General features: G+C 35.1%; 1 protein-coding gene across 13 annotated transcripts in view; it reads right to left on the reverse strand.

The window, feature by feature from the left end:
- The window catches only part of LOC149777922 (DENN domain-containing protein 1B-like), a 161,291-nt gene that overhangs the window by 41,787 nt on the left and 100,726 nt on the right, over positions 1 to 18,778 (reverse strand). For all 13 annotated transcript variants that reach the window (XM_089939019.1, XM_089939028.1, XM_089939023.1 and 10 more), the window contains one exon: positions 2,053 to 2,115. In XM_089939019.1, coding sequence (XP_089795145.1) covers positions 2,053 to 2,115 — 63 coding nt within the window. The remainder of the gene's footprint in view (positions 1 to 2,052; positions 2,116 to 18,778) is intronic.

Below are 18,778 nucleotides of genomic sequence, written 5' to 3' on the forward strand. Positions count from 1 at the left end.
CTGTCCTGTTCATCCACTGAGTCTGACACAGTTCAAATGACTGTCCTGTTCATCCACTGAGTCTGACACTGCATTGAGATGATTATCCTGTGTCCTGTTCATCCACTGAGTCTGACACTGCATTGCGATGGTCATCATGTGTCCTGTTCATCCACTGAGTCTGACACAGTTCATATGACTGTACTGTTCATCGACTCAGTCTGACACTGCATTGAGATGGTCATTCTGTGTCCTGTTCATCCACTCAGTCTGACACAGTTCATATGACTGTCCTGTTCATCCATTGAGTCTGATACAGTTCATATGACTGTCCTGTTCATCCACTGAGTTTGGCACAGTTCATATGACTGTCCTGTTCATCCACTGAGTCTGACACAGTTCAAATGACTGTCTTGTTCATCCACTGAGTCTGACACAGTTCAAATGACTGTCCTGTTCATCCACTGAGTCTGACACTGCATTGAGATGATTATCCTGTGTCCTGTTCATCCACTGAGTCTGACACTGCATTGAGATGGTCATCCTGTGTCCTGTTCATCCAATGAGTCTGACACAGTTCATATGACTGTCCTGTTCATCCACTGAGTCTGACACAGTTCAAATGACTGTCCTGTTCATCCACTGAGTCTGACACAGTTCAAATGACTGTCCTGTTCATCCACTGAGTCTGACACTGCATTGAGATGATTATCCTGTGTCCTGTTCATCCACTGAGTCTGACACTGCATTGAGATGGTCATCCTGTCTTGTTCATCCAATGAATCTGACACAGTTCATATGACTGTCTTGTTCATAAAATGAATCAGACACTGCATTTAGTTGATTGTTCTGTTCATCTATTGAATCTGATACTTTGTTCACATGTGTCCTATTCATCCACTGAATCTGACAGTGTTCTACTGGGTTGCCCAACATTGTTCACACGATTCTCCTGTTCATATATTGGGTCAGATCAAATCATTTGTAAGCATCATCTGTTTAGTGTCAATGTGACAGTGTAAGAACATGCTCTACAACTGGCTTTACCAATGTTCCTGTTAATTATGAGCAAGTGGTGTCCATCTCCATATGCCCTACTAACCTTTTTGCCAATCTGTTTACATCCTGATAATGTGTGCATGACAAAAAAGTCACAAAATCTTACTAAAATGTTATCTTCTCTGATCAACAGTTATTGCATGCAATTCAATTTTACATGGAGTACAAATATTTTCCCAGTGGGAGAGTCACAAAATCATGACATAACTTTATTTAAATTTTCATTTTTTTTAATGAAGAAATAAAGTTTTTAAGTTTCTAAAGCAGTATTATAAGCCATGATTAAAACCTTCATGCTTTTTAAAAAAGTAGAAACATATATATGAATTGCCCACTGAACCTAGACACAAAGACACAGTGATCACATTCAAGAGTGCTCTCAAAACTCACTTATTTCGACTGCAAGAACAAACTTAAAGACCTAATAATGTTTCCTACCTTAAATATTCTCAGCGTGTTTTTTCTATGTTTCCTAATTTCATGGTGTTTGTAATCATATCATTATATATGTTTTTTATCTTATAGGTGTTGTCTAATGTTGTAAAGCGCTTAGAGCTTCAAAAGATTAGGTATTATACAAAGTCCTCTTTATTATATATATATATATATATATATATATATATATATATATATATATATATATATATATATATATAATTGGTACATAAATATAAACAATGCTAGTCAACCATGCTACCAATATTGAGAATGTAGTTTGATTAATTAACCATAGTACATACCATATCAAGAAAGGGATTTTTATTTCAACAATTCTATCTTTATATTTACCTGAATCCATTTCTTGTGCCTTCTTGATAATGAAAAGCAAGTTGCAAAATATCATCTACTTTTGTGTGAAATAAGACATACAAAGCATCCTGTAATGTCTTTTATACATCAAGGAAATGTAACAAGATTGTTACAGACAAAATTTGTCTGATTTGCTACAACCTTTTTTGTGTGAAGAATACACAGATGTTAACCCCATCCCACAATAAACCGATGTACTTGTACCTTCTTCAGGTCTCCAATTTTAGTTCTGAAGCCACTGTATGCCTTCTTTCCTTGTGACTTGACCTGCAAAACAATAAGGCCAAATTTGTGAATATCGAGGAAGCTATTATTATAATGAGATTACAATTTGTGCATATACAGTTAGATGACAATTTTTAAATTATGAAGCTGATATCATGGTGTAACGATGAAAAGGGTAACCGCATTTAAGCATTTGAGGAGGTTAATGGTGATATGACTTTTATTCAACGGAATTGTACTGGTCATATGTCAGTGGTACCAGCATTTGCAGCAGAAAAACCAACACTATTGTTTGACTATACCATAAATTGTGAAACACGAAATTGCTATCTCCATTCTAACATGTTCTGGGAAAGATGTTCTAGAAGATGAAACATGTCATTCACCATGGCACTATGTCACACAGAGACTGAGTCATGACATCAGAAGATGAAACATGTCATTCACCATGGCACTATGTCACACAGAGACTGAGTCATGACATCAGAAGATGAAACATGTCATTCACCATGGCACTATGTCACACAGAGACTCAGTCATAATATCAGAAGTGTGTCAAAATTTCGGACAATATATCATCCATTTTAATGCAACAAAACTTGACAAATCAACCAACAGAAAATATGTTGCCTTTGAAGATGTGTCTGATTTTCATTTTGTTGCTCAAAAATCAGGCTACAAAACTGTAAATGTTTTGCTTATTCATGTTCATAATTTAAACATTTTCATCATTTATAAATCTGCTCATGGATATATCAAATCGCAGCATATCCCCATGCTTTTCATTACCCACCCCCAAAAACTCTGAACCCCTCCCACCTAACCCTGATCCTGGGTTTAAAACTGAAATTGTAAATTTGTGCATATATAACATCTGACACCCTCCCAGGAATTCGCCATGGCCCCAAAACTACACCTTTCTTGTAGATGTTTATTACATGACAATCTATGCATAAATTTTATAGAATTTCCATTCAGCAGTTTAGGTAGTGATGGTGTAATGAAACGACAAAAGGGACTGATGGAGGGTACCTCAATATCCCAGCACTCAAGTATGGGGATAATGGCACTGTCATGCTCTACATATGGTTTTTACTGATACTGTGAGGTTCTCTGTATTATTTGCAATGATACTGTGAGGTTCTTTGCATTATTTGCAATGATACTGTGAGGTTCTCTGTATTATTAGTGATGACACTGTGAGGTTCTCTGTATTATTAGTAATGATACTGTGAGGTTCTCCATATTATCTGCAATGATACTGTGAGGTTCTCTTTATTATATGCAATGATACTGTGAGGTTCTCTATATTATTTGCAATGATACTGTGAGGTTCTCTATATTATTAGTGATGATACTGTGAGGTTCTCTGTATTTTTAGTAATGATACTGTGAGGTTCTCCATATTATCTGCAATGATACTATGAGGTTCTCTGTATTATTTGCAATGATACTGTGAGGTTCTCCATATTATCTGCAATGATACTGTGAGGTTCTCTGTATTATTTGCAATGATACTGTGAGGTTCTCTATATTATTTGCAATGATGCTGTGAGGTTGTATGTGTTATTTGCAATGATACCGTGAGGTTCTCCATATTATTTGCAATGATACTGTGAGGTTCTATGTATTATTTGTAATGATACTGTGAGGTTCTATTCATGAAATTTAATAACGAAATGTTTCAAAGATGTACAAGGTTTTGACAACAACAAAAACCCAGATACACCTAATTATTACATTTTCCAGAGACTGTCATTTCATTTTCTGATTTGCTGCTGTTTTAGCATTAGTATTATCCTTCCATGGTTCAATGGTTTCCCAAACTAATTATATAAAAAAAACCATTTTTTTCCTTTCAATATACCACGCTATTGCTAAAATTTCACCTAACAGTATTTTATTACCTTGAATTAAAAACTGACAGCAAGCAGTTACAGCCCGGAAAATACATAACACCTAAATAACAGGCATTTCCAGTAAAGTTGATGGTGAGGCTTTATTTGATCAGGTCCCCCCCCACCAGGTCCTGGAGAATTATAATGAAAGTAAGTTGTTGCAGCATCTACTTTAATTTTCTTAATTTGGGCTTAGGCTTCACATATTTTGTTCAAAAGATAATGATATGCCAACACAATGTGATATGAAGTACAGTAAAACCTGTCAACAGAAGCTATGGGAAATGGCAAAAGTGGATTTGTAGACAGGTGACCTCTGATGGCAGGCTCAGCTCTCAAACTTCCTTCATAATGAATTTATGTACTATGTAACAATCAGCACTAGCATTATTATTAGTAGTGTTCTCATTATTATCTCATTATTATTTCTTCATACATCTCCATCAAAAACAATAAAAACTACAGCTACGTAATGCACTCATTTATAAATCTCTCTCGCCCTCTCTGTTGTTCAAACCTATCTGGATCAAATGACAGCTTTTATTTGTGACCTTGGATGATTAGGGAATAAAAATAAGCTTTTCAGGGCCATTATTCAAGGTGTTTGTTTTGTAATCATATCATTGTATGTTTTTTATCTTATAGGTGTTGTCTAATGTTGTAAAGCGCTTAGAGCTTCTAAAGATTAGGTGCTATACAAAGTCCTCATTATTATTATTATTATTATTAGCAACATCACATTATTCCCAAACATGAAACTGAAGTGTGGGAATATATTGTAATGAATAGACAGAGGACATCACATTATCCCCAAGCATGAAACTGAAGTGTGGGGATATATGGTAATGGATAGACAGACTGAGGACATCACATTATCCCCAAGCATGAAACTGAAGTATGGAGATATAATGTAATGAATAGACAGAGGACATCACATTATCCCCAAGCATGAAACTGAAGTGTGGGGATATATGGTAATGGATAGACAGAGGACATCACATTATTCCCAAGCATGAAACTGAAGTGTGGGGATATATGGTAATGGATAAACAGACTGAGGACATCACATCATCCCCAAGCATGAAACTGAAGCATGGGGATATATGGTAATGGATAGACAGAGGACATCACATTATCCCCAAGCATGAAACTGAAGTGTGGGGATATATGGTAATGGACAGAAAAAGGACATCACATCATGCCCAAGGATGAAACTGAAGTATGGGGATATATGGTACTGGATAAACAGACTGAGGACATCACATTATCCCCAAGCATGAAACTAAACTAAAGTGTGGGGATATATGGTAATGGACAAAAAAAGGACATCACATCATGCCCAAGGATGAAACTGAAGTATGGGGATATATGGTACTGGATAAACAGACTGAGGACATCACATTATCCCTGGGCAAGATATAAACTAATGCTGAATGTCTGCCATACAACACATATATAAACCCAGATCTGTCAAATAATATGCCATCACATCTGGGTTTATACTGTTCCCCAGGTCATACCCTGATCATACATGTAATTTGGTACATACTATACTTCTTTTTCCCAACAAAACTGACATTATAGACTTTTTTGTTTAAAAAAATGAGACAGAATCTAATATATAAAGAAAACTTCACAAAAGAATGGTGTGCAGATTGTGATATTGGTGGGAAATGTAAGGTTTCAAGGTGTGCTGCAAATCTAAGCAATGGAAGACAGACAATGTGCTTAAGAATATTTAGAATGTATAAAGCAGGTATGTGCGACCTATAGTATAGATTCCATCATCTGGCACGTAACCTGGTTTTATCTGCTTATTTACATCATAGATGTGCTTATCTATCCTGCACCCAGAAGGAAGTTGCACATGCCTGGCATATGGTTGAATTTTTATAAGAAGACATTCAATAACTGATACATCTTGTAAATCAATTTTGCTTGTGATCATCAGGTAGTAGGCAACATTCAAAACAGGATGTAATGTTTAAACATTCATGATAATGATGTCAGAGATGAGACCGGAAGTACAATTAAGGACTTGTAAGTAACTGGGTCAGTTAACAAGCATGGTTTTGCTATACTAAATATCTGGATTTCATATGCTGTTTGAATACAGCTACTTTGTTTGTACTTCAAAACTTTTTTTTTACAGGTATTTATTTTATAATTTATGCAATGATTATTTATTGATCATAAAATAATGCAAGTGTTGCCTGAACTCTACAAATTATTTTGCCTGGTCTGATAAGTAAAAAAAAATTTTACTTTCCCAAAATTAACTCTACCCATGCAACAATTACTGAAATATAAAATTAGGTGATGTTAATTGTTAAATTTGAAAGGTTGGTTTTGGGAGTATATTCAGTGTCCTTCAAATACATCTTGAAGTAATTACAAACTGAGACCAATCTGCTCTCCTTCTGGTATGTGTTTATTGCTACTGAATAGTGACAGTGAAGCACCTGGATGAGCTAGATGAAATCAAATGGACTATAAACTTCCATAAAAAGTATGGAGTTTCAATGAACAAAGTAAGCAATTTTCTTGACAGAACATATTTTACATAAAAGATAAGAACTGGTTAACCCTGAATCAGCACTACCTTGACCCGGCAAGTGACAGTAAATTTTCACTTGCCTGTTAGAGATGGGCAAGTGAATTTTCAAGCCCCGAGAATGATGATTATACATGTGTTCTTTTTCTGTGTACAACACATCCCTCAGTCTTTCACAAACATTGGCACATCGCAAAGTATGTATTATCTTTATGAAATGATACAAAAGGACAATATTATCTTACACAAATTATTTTCACAGAGGTCTTTACCTCAGTGTTGAGATCTGATCAGTGCAACACATACCACAGCTAATTAAATACCTGATCAATTTCAAACAGAAAGCCTTGTAACAAAGCTTAATCATTAACTAGGAATATGCTTTTAAGAGGTCAGCTTTAGGTTGTCTTCCATAATATATTCTTCTATCTGTACAAACAGTGAAGCAATCTAGTTTAATATAAGGTATGCCATATTCATCTGATGACAAGCCCACCTCCTATTTTGTCAAAATCTGTAAGTTAAATATTTGCTTAGGTTATCTTTGTCTAATGATTAGGCAAATGACTACATTGTAACAAAATTCATTAGGCTAGGCCCTAGTCTAATTATGGAAGTTATATGGTATTTGATGGCAATAATTTCACTGGGTAAATACCAATTTCTGAATGTTTCATTTGATCATAATGTTATCAGCTACATGTCATTTGACATGACATGCTGTATGGCACTTTACCAATGATGGTACTGGCTTATGTCAAAATGGAGTCATGAATCAAATGATCAGTCAGTGATGGTACTGGCTATGTCAAAATGGAGTCATGGATTAAACATTGATCAGTTAGTGATGGTACTGGCTAGGTCAAAATGAAGTCATGGTACTGGCAATGTCAAAATGGATTCATGAATTAAACAAGGAGCAGTCAATGATGATACTAATGAAGTCTTGGTACTGGCTATGTTAAAATGGAGTCATGAATTAAACATTGATTAGTTAGTAATGGTACTGGCTATGTCAAAATGGAGTCATGGATTAAATGATAAGTCAATGATGATACCGGCTATGTCAAAATGGAGTTATGGATTAAACAATGATCAGTCAATGATGATACTGGCTATGACAAAATGGAGTCATGGTACTGGCTATGTCAAAAAGGAGTTACGGATTAAACAATGATCAGTCAATAATGATGCTGGCTCTGACAAAATGGAGTCCTGGATTAAACAATGAATGATCAGTCCAATGTAGCATTGTGATTTCTAGTGTTGGAAAAATATGATGTAAAATACTCTGTTAATAAAAATTATAAATTGGAGACCAGAAGCATAATTATTCTGTATAGGAAATATATCACTAAAACAATCCTTGAATTAAGGCCACATTGCCTGGATGATTTGTGTCAAATTTCATCAAATTCAGTCCAGCAGTTTTATTAATATAAAATTGTGTACTGTTAGTAATGCCGTGTTTGAAATCAGCTCATCTCAATACTAGCAGTGTTTTGATATAATGTATTCATCTAGCAAAAAGACTATTTTTGATGACCACTAGTAGAGATCATATTTCATTTTTTCAATACACAATATCATTAGCATCATGCTTTTAGTGCATTTCTTTTTCAGCTAGCAATTTACTATCATACCAGAAATGTAGAAAGAAAAAGCTAGCTTCCCAGCACCAATTTTTGGCCCATTTGGCATCAACTGTACAAATCTGAAAGACTCCTATGCCCTCTCACTCAAACATGGTTATATTCTGCTGAGTGCTGTTTGAGTAGTAATATTATTGTTTCTTTATTTTTTCTTAATGGTGGTCATATCTGATTGCAGATAGTCATCATTTGTATTCATTTGAAAGTCTTTGTGCCAGAAAGATTTCTATCAAGATGGTAAAATTCTGTACAATAGTTTTAGAGACGTCCATTAAAGGTTTGTCAAGTTTTAGTAACTGAAACAACATTTGATTGTGGATTAGCGTCACCTGTATGGCCTTGAAAGGTCATCAAGCAAGGATGTTTTCGGTGAAGTTGGGTCAAATTCTAATCAACAGTTTGGGAAATGAAGTTGTTACAAGGATCTTATATTGTTAGTAATTGAGGCCACATATCAGCATCAACTGTACAAACACTTTGCGTCAGAATGCTTTTAATGTTAAACTTGGTCAAATCCTGTAAAGCAGTTTTGAGAAGTCATTTAATGTTTTCTAATTTTAGTAATGGTGGCAATTTTTGGTTGTCAATCAGCAGCTTTTGTATAAATTTGGAAGGTCTTCATGCTTTCTGTAAAGTCTGGTCAAATTCTATTCAACTGTTATGTCAAGTGTGGTCAAATTCTATTCAACAGTTCTGGAGAAAAAGGCATTTAAAAGTGTTTCTAATTTAAAAAATGGCGGCTACCAGATAATCATAATTAGGACATATTTTTAATAAATGTTCAAATCAGGATGCATTATGTCAAATATGATCAACTACTGTTCAGCAGTTCTGGAAAAGTGTTTTTCTAGTAACAGTGGCTAACAAAGTGGGCACAAAGTGTTATGACCTTATGCACATCTGGAGGTAAGGACTGTAACAGTTTACAAATTTCATGGCAGTCTATCAAAAGCTGCAGGCATGGTTCATTCAAACAGAAGGTGTCCTAAACTATACATGGCAACAGGGGGCAATAATTCTAAAATAAACTGCTGGAAGCAAAAGAATTTGTCACTGTTAGGCGTCATCAGATGATGACTCAATACATACCAACTTTCATGGCAAGCCATCACAAACTGCAGGACAATTAGTACTACTGAAATTGTGTCACACTGCACAAAGCTACAAGATAAAAACAGCAATCATTCTCAACAAAAAATAAAGTGGGAGCTAAGTGACTTCCCAATATATACACTTCCATGAAAGGATCATAATACTGGCCAAGTTTCATAGTAACTGGTCAAATCCTCTGGAACTAGTTGTGCTAATGAGATTATGTCTCTACCCTGCCATGAGCCAAAATGTTTAATAACTCAAAAGCAAAGCAATATGTCAAATGTGCATATTGATGTGATGCCCATAGCGTTTACAAAGTTTCATGGTGATTAATAGATAAAAACCTGCAAGACAAGGGACATGATTGAAATTGAGTGCTGGATAGAAGAACCGATTAATGGACACGGATTACTAAAGATGCAGGGGGTATAAAAGTATAATATCAAGTACAAGTTTGTAGTAAATTTACCTATTTATGCCCTCTATTAAAATACACCACTGTCTGATCAACTGTAAGTCAACAAGTCAGTTGAATGAACTGTTAACATATCAGTCAAATGTAAGGATCACTAATTGGTAATTATGGTATAAATGTGAGGTCAATTCTAATGTCCAAGTCAAATGTAATGATCACTAATTGGTATTAAGGATATAAATGTGAAGTAATTGCTAACATTTTGCTAACATATCAGTCAAATGTAATTATCAGTAATTGATATTTACAGCACAAATGTGAAGTAACTGCTAACATATCAGTGAAATGTAATGAATGTAGATTTGACAATATAACAATATTTTTCCAAGCAAAAATCCCTTATTCCCAATTTTAGCAATTAACTCATGAAAAGTCTGTTCCCGGTTATTCAAACTTCACCTAAAAAATGATGGGCCATAGCCAAAGCACCAGTTCCAATCCCACTGGGTAAATTCCTGTATGTAGAATGGTTTACAAACTCATTATGCACACATGCATGAATGCTTGCACATATATCAAATTCTACATATGCCACATGCTGAATGCATATATAATACCATATATTTTTGCAAGTCGTTGGATGGCACAAAAAATTCTTTTTTCTGTCTGAAAACATTTTAAAATTTTACATTCAGTTACTGAAAACAAATGAATGACAAATTACATGCATTATTTTAATTGTCCAAAAAATCGGGAGAATCACATTTAAATATTCATTAGCTTGCTGACACGAATATAATGAATAATGTTTGTTAAAAATTGTATTAGTCAGCTCCAGAAAAAAATTATCTTAATGGTATAAGCAAAAGAATATGCAACACTTTGTTAAATGAGGAAACAGTTAAAGTGAAAGTTATCAGCTCAAAAATTTTGTTTAACACTGCCATTATGAACAAAACAAAAACCTTCCCTAGTTGCAGACAGACCAATGAACCAATTCCAGTTTGTTGCAGTCTGGTACTGAAACTTTGTACGAATAATAAGAGACTAAATTATATTTGAAAACTTTAAAAAATTCACAATATATAAAATGCATCAGAAAGGATTTGGTATTTGCTACTGCTTTCAAATACATAATCATGCACTTACTCCCTGAATCTAGTACCTTTATGTGTTAACCATATGTGTCCAGGTGCAGTTTTGAGTTTTATCCACTGAATCCAATAACTGCATGTGTCAACCATGTGTCCAGGATCAGTTTTGAGTCTCATCCACTGACTCCAATACCTACATTTATCACACAGTTGGTAGAGGTTTCCTACAGTGTGTATAGTTTCATATTTTTGATTATAACATGTGAGCATATCTCTTTATGTAATTATGATTGGTCCAGGAAAGCTCATGAAATTATTGTGCATTAATCTCTTTAATGACTGGCTGTGACTGTGGGAATTTTAATAGTCCCCGCCCACTACAACTACCTTATTTTACAATAGGTACCATGGTAAACATAGGTAATTCAAATGCTGTGGTGATAGAAATAGACAGCAGAGATGTGGTTTTCTCCTACTGAGTGAGGTCTGACAACAACAAAGAATTAATTATTCCAGCAAATCTGACTCGCATAATGCTTCCTGTAACCACACCTGAGACAAAGCTGCAACAGCAGATGCTGACATCACAACTGGCCACTGGCCAGAAAGTGAACAAAGAAAAAGCAGGAAAGAATAGATCAAGATTACGCCAGTGTGTGATTCAGATATAGATGATATTATCAAAAAGCAGTTTAACAAGAATACTTTAAGCAAAACCTTTTATCATGATCTAAAGCTGCAAAAGGACTTCTTCAAAGAACCCAAAATAAACAAAAATAGGGAGATTTGTCAAAGCCCCCAAATGAACTATGTAATATCCTGTGCAAATTCTTTATTAGTGTAAAAAAAGAGCAATGGGTCAAACTGAACCAAATTCAATAGGGACTTTTTGTCTAGTTTTGAAAGGCAACTTTGCAAATGAAATATATTTGATAAAAAGAATCTCAAATGGGTAATGATTTAATTTTGAATGTATGAAATGAATTAATAATGTTCAGCTTTTGCTCGCTATTCAACTCGTTTCATCAATTCAATATTAAATCATTACCCATTTGAGATCCTTTATGTGTTAACCATACGTGTCCAGGTGCAGTTTTGAGTCTTATTCACAATGGAGCTATTACACAACTCTGAGAGTGCGTGTGTGACTTGGATTTGTAACGTAGCTTTAACAATTTTTCATCCATATCGTTACGATGTCTGCAATGTGGCAGTTTATAGTGATGTCTAGCACTGGGGCATCATGCCACAGAAATGTAGCATGATGTCCCACCCAGTCACATTATCCTGACACCAGGCCGACCAGTCCTAACACTAACCTGATAATACTGAGCGCCAAGTGAGGCAGCTGTTAGAACCATTTTTGTAAGTCTTTGTATGCTCTAAACACTAGGCCACTGGAGCGGTGTCAACTCTGAAAGATAAAGACTTTCACTGTAATGTATTTCTCTTTTAATAAAGGGTGACATGGTCTTCTAATGTCTTTGCTACTGAGATTTCCTTTATCTACTGGTAATGAAATAAGCTTTAAACAAATGTTATTCATTATATAAATGTTGGCAAGCTAATAATTAATCAACATGGTTTTCCAAATTTTGGAAAATTATGATCATTCTACATTACTTGTCAAGGCTTTTCTGATTATAAGCAAGCTAATCCCCAACTTTATGAAAGCAATATTTGTCTCTCTATCTTGTCTTCCCACTGTAAATTATGTTTCTCCCAGCATACTTACCCAATTATATTAACGTCAGGAATATAAGCCCCATAACCTCCTGAATCCAGCCCACCCAAAGACAAAAATCTGTCTTTCTGTACAAAGCATATAGACAAAGGGCAACAACTCTTGCCCGTTATCTACCCTTGCCACCTGCAGGTGGCACTAGTTTAAGTTGAGCAGAACATTGGAATGCTCACATGATGATGATGATGGGAGGGTATTAAAGTAATGTGACCGGGAAAGTATTCTTGGAGAAACGTGTGTGTGTGTGATTTGGATTCTTGATGTAGTTTTAAAAAAATTTCAGTCATATCACTACAATGTCTGTAGTGTGGCAGTTTATTGTGATGTCTAGCATTGGGACATCATGCCACAGACATGAAGCATGATGTCCCACCCAGTCACATTATCCTGACACCAGGCTGACCAGTCCTAACACTAACCTCTTAATGTTGAGAGCCTAGGGAGGCAACTGTAGATACCATTTTTAGAAGTCTTTGGTATGACTTGGCCAGGGTTCAAACCCACAACCTCCTGCATCCAAGGCAGATGATCCAACCACTAGGTCAGTGGTGCAGTCTAGAAGAAAATCAATTCCTTTGAATATGTTCCCTGATCACATTAACATTAGAAGAATAGGTAGTAGGGTCAGGAATATTGAGCATCCAACCTATAACCTAAGTAACCTATGAAAGGTGAATACTAGATTCCCCATATGAAGTTTAAAACACTCTCCTAACTGCAAGCAGCACAAATGGAGATAATTTATTTTACGTCTGGAAAGCAGAAATAATGAGATCTCTTACCACATAAAATTTCTGAGCAAATCCAGCAAAAGCTGCACAGGGAGCTCACGGTAACTTGTGCTGGTGTTAGTTGGGTCTGGTGGCCACTTGTGCAACTGAGTTTACCAGATCCAGAGTATGCTGCTGTAGAACCAAGTCTTTAAAATAAAACTCGGGAAGGGTGACTGTGCAAGCCAGCTGATGGCTTTGATGATATCTTTGTTAGAGATATGACGTTCAAGGCAAGGCTTGCAGAGATTACTCTCATCTCATGAGCAGAGATCTTCATGAGACAACTCTGTTCTAGTGATATGTCAGAGTATACCATGTATATTACCCACTTCAACCACAACATGAGGGATTATATGGTTATGTCCTCTTTCTCAGGTTTAACTGGGAGAAAGAAACATCTCTGAGCTCCACCAGATGGTTCAGACTACTTTAGATAAAGTCTGATAAAATGTACCAGCTCCTGTTTGAAAGCCTCTTGGGTTGTGTCAATACAGGAGAGAGGTTAATGTGATTGGGGAATGTATTTGAAGGAGAAATGAGGCAAGAAAATATTATTTTGGTCCCTACCCAAATACCTTGTGTCCTTAATCAATGTCAGAATACATACAGAAAATAAGTCAAATAAATATATGCCACACATTTTTGAACACACACAAGTCAAATTCAATATCTGATAAATTTGTTCTAACTTGTATATCATAAACTAATTTCTACATGTTTTTGAACACACAAATCAAATTGAATATTTGATAAACTTCTTCTAACTTGTATATCATAAACTAATTTCTACATGTGCCACTAAACAACTTTTTGTTAGATTTTTAAGACAAGAGTCCCTTGAAGGGAAAGATGCTCTACTGTGCAAAAAGAATTTCCAAGAATTCAAGGCAAGAACATACATTCCTTGTAACTGCTGAATGAGATTCTTCATCAATAGCAACATTTTCAAATAAGCTGTGTTATACACATACTGGATATCAGCATGGCACCATTTTCATTTAGAACAAAGTTGATATGATTAAAAGTCTTTTGGTGAAAACCCATGGCATAATGATCATCCAATCAGGGCAATTAGTGATATCAATATTTTTAAGACTGTCATTGTGGCAGCCATATGAACAAAAGGCACCATTTTCATTTAGGACTTGGAGAAAAACATGTCATAATTATCATCCATTCAGGGAGAGTTGTGATATGAAGAGTTTTCATTTCCATTTAGGACATGGGGAAAACCCTGTCATAATTATCATCCATTCAGGGGGAAAACACTGTCATAATTATCATCCATCCAGGGGGAGCTGTGAAAACAGAATTTAAGACTGTCATTGTGGCAGCCTTACTGAATATATGATTGGCACCATGTTAGCATTTAGCAAATATCATAAAAAGTCATTAGGTAAAAATCCCATGACCATCCATTCAGGAAGTAGAGCACCATTTTTCCTTTAGGACCAAATAGACATCATAAGAAGTCTTTTAGTTAAAACCCAATGTTGTTATGACCATCCATTCAATAGCAATAAAAAATACATTTTTATTTAATGGCTACCACTGCAGCTATGTTGGAAATCAGATTGCCACTATTTTCATTTAGACTTCATAAGAAGACTCTTAGTTAAAACCCCATGCTGATAGGAGCATTCAAAGATGGCCACCATATTGTATGTCCAAGCAGCAACATTTTAATTTAGGATCAATCAGTGTGTGTGTTTGTGTGTGTGTGTGTGTGTGTGTGTGTGTGTGTTTGTGTGTGTGTGTGTATATATATATATATATATATATAAATATAAAGTTTCAAGGCATTTCTCCCAGTAGTTTAGAGGAGTAGTGATAACAAATTTGTGCTAAGGGACAGATGGACAACAGACTTTTCCATAACCTATTGTGGTTTATGACCAGAGAGCTAAAAAAAATAAATAATAAATAAAAGCCACCAAACCTTGGATTTAGACACAAAACAGAACCAAAAGATTCAATAATGTGTGGGAAAAAACAATTCAAAATAAACAATGAAAACATTACAACATTTAAAAACAATGAAACAACTGCAAAGTTTTTTTAAACGAATTCCCAGGCTTTCATATATAACATACACATAAATGAAAAGCTTCAACTAAAACCTCCACAAAACAGTTGACAGGAAACTAACTGTTCTGTCTAACTTTCCACAAATATGGCCTCTGTCTAGTTTTCAACAAAAATCACAGAAAAGTAACTGTAAAATGATCTGATTTTTAAGAACAAATAACAAGACATGTACCTATGTGCCTCTACAGAACTATAATCTACCTATCATTGTCATGTGATCAAAACATGTATTATTTAATATTAAACACACTTACAAGCGTTCTTTGAAACAAGACAGACAAAAGAACAAACAGTTTTATATAGACCCTAGAAAGAGAAAGAAATTGTTTTAAATAGAATCTGTGCTCATTGAAGTTTAAACTCAATAAGCTAATTATGGATGAACATAATATTTCACTCTTGTGCATGTAGACATAAGGGTTGTTGTTGTTGTTGTTGTAGGGTTTAATGCCCTTTTTCAGCACACGATAGGCTATACATGGCAGCCAGTATTAATGGTGGAGGAAGAACCCGGGAAATCCCCAGAAAGAACCACCGACCCTCGAGAAGCTACTGGCAAGCTTTCTCACATACCCACAATGGCCAAATCCGAGACCCGAACCTATGCAGACTGAGGTGAGATGGCAGTGATCCGTAACGGAGAGTGCTTTAGACCACTCGGCCACTCGGGGCCCCTAGACAGAAGGGATCTAAATTTGCTGCCATATGTACTCATTCATAAGTCAAATCCAACTGCACAGACCAAAATCTGCCCTCACATAATGTGCCAGCAGATCTGAGTCTGTGCAGTTTGTTAGGAGTAATCAATAGATCAAACAACATAGACCCCGATCTGCAGGTGTCTTATGCTATGACAGATCTGGATCTTTGTTGTTTGTCTTTGGGTTGACTTATAAGTGAGCATAGACGGTTTTTAAAAAGACAGCTGAATGGTAGGCAGACATCATATTTTAAGCTTTGTATTTAATCAATATTTAGAAGATTGTGAACAGAAGGATACATCAATGTATATAACAAGCATAATTTGTTTATGAAGATTTAATCTTTTTTCCCAGAATCATCTGTGGTTTTTTACAGTAACAAGACCATATCAAGACCAGGATACACGATTCAAATAGAGGTAAGGTTTGTGCTGATCAAATTACCACAGGGACCAATTTAACAATGTTGAATCTGATCTCATGCATCACAGAAAACAAACATGCTTACCCCCTTTTACAATGGGAGCACTCAAAGAGCCGAGTCAATAATGGCATATGTTAACCTTATTGCATGGGTGAACAATTAGTTGAGAAGCCATTAATAAGGTCAGGTTACATTAGGCAAATTAGCAACATAAAGAAAGAGATTTAGAGGTATATATGATCTTTGGTTTATGTTTCTCAATCAATTCATGACAGGTTTAATGAAACACAGTTGTATTAATTCTGCAATCTACTTTAGTCCTCAGGAATAAATTCCCATAACACATACAGAATAACAGATATGAAATTAATATGAAATTAATTAATCAGATATGAAATTAACAACTATGTACCAGCTGTGTTTTTTGCAGACATGCAATTGTTATTGTTTCTAATCTACATGCTACATGTATTTTTATACATTTAAAATTTTATTCCGATCAACAGGTGAACTAAAATCCAAAAGTAAAATGTCTGATATGTATAACCTCAACGTGATATTAATATCATAAAAAGGTAATGTTTATTTCTTGAGCTGTATAGATTTATTATTATGTAACAGATTTAAACAAAAATGCATGAGATGGCTAACCAAAAGGAACAATCAGAATGGATAGAACGATTTAAGTGATATCTATTATTCCAGGCTCAATGTAAAAATTACAATTTGATTGTGAACTTGATGAAAAACTGGTTTAGAGAGAGAGAGAGAGAGAGAGAGAGAGAGAGAACTTTGAAGTTTCCAAAGATTATGAAACATAACAAAGAATGTGCCGAAGATATAAGGGTTAATACATGGAAAGTGCATTATATGTATACACATATATAAAGATAACTAAAAATATATTTATGAAAAAACAATGCCCTGCAAATGTGACCAAAACGGTCCTTTTTACCCAGGTGCATGACAATAACTTTTGTCATCCAAGTCTGTATGATAGCTGACCCTAAATCAACTGTACTGTATGCAGCACCACCAAACGCAGAGCTATTATAAAACACAGAAAATCCTATTTGGATATTTGTGGAAGGTACTTGGACAGCTGTTAATAAATTTACATGAATGTACAGAATTATGTTTTTATTCATTCACTGTTTTGGTGAAACTTGGTATTTCCTGACACCTCCGATCCCCACCCTGCACCTCCATGAAAACACTGTGACCTCTGTCATAGCTATATCTAATACTATCTGTAAAAAATGTCAGCAACAAACTCCAAAATAATTTATTTGTTAAATGTAACAAATACATTCTATAGAAGTCGTTTTTTAAGAAATAAAACTGCACAAATGGACATCTGATGCAACTTGACCAGAATTCAAACCCCCCACCCCAAAAAACAAAACAAAAATTCTTGCACACAGATGACACTCAATAGTTCTTAATTTTAACATGCAAAACATCCAACTTAATTATTAGCAATTAATCAAATACAGAAGTAAAAGTAACTGATCAAAGAAGTGCTAAAATTATGAATCAAGCTACTCTGCTTTAAGAATTAGATGGCTTTGATATGATGCCTGTTCTATATCCTGTGTTATTATGTCATGCAGACGAACACACAAATTTCAATTCTGACTGGTTGTAAGTGTTGATACTAATATCACCAATCAGAACTAAATGCTTCCTATTCACTGAGTGACGTATTGGCAGTGGATATCGTCAAAGCAGGATCCAAGTAGACAAGACATGAAACAGATAAGTTTCACTAAAAAGTAGTCATGAAATGGTCAGGAAAGTACATAAAATATTTATGGCAGTATGTTTGGAATATCTCCGTTTTGTTGATATTATTTAGGAATGGTTGAACACTCTCAGAAAAATAGCACAGAGCAAGTGATATGTCAGATTTTGAAAGTGGGGTGGATTTATCAGTTGTTTTCCCTTTTCTTCACTGACAGAAAGAAATGCCTTTTGATTAACAGAGTTGACTGCAGTCTGATTTTTTAAATTGCTACACAGTTGGTACACAAATGGATATCTGAATATTGGTCTTCTATATGAACATTCACTAAACAGTTTTCCGATTTGAATGTTCATCTATTTGTTTCGGTTCTACACTAAAGCAGCTTTGTAACTACTGCTAGTGTTACAAATCTGTCTAATGAAACTCCACCATTCCAACTCCACGAGGCAGCTCTGTTCAAGCAAGGTCAAAATTCATGGGACAAATCTTCTTTAGTTTACAACTATCTTGTCTTTCAATC

This window comes from Sinohyriopsis cumingii, chromosome 17, assembly GCF_028554795.1.
Source record: "Sinohyriopsis cumingii isolate HCF-2022 chromosome 17, ASM2855479v2, whole genome shotgun sequence".
Taxonomy (NCBI): Eukaryota; Metazoa; Mollusca; class Bivalvia; order Unionida; family Unionidae; genus Sinohyriopsis; species Sinohyriopsis cumingii.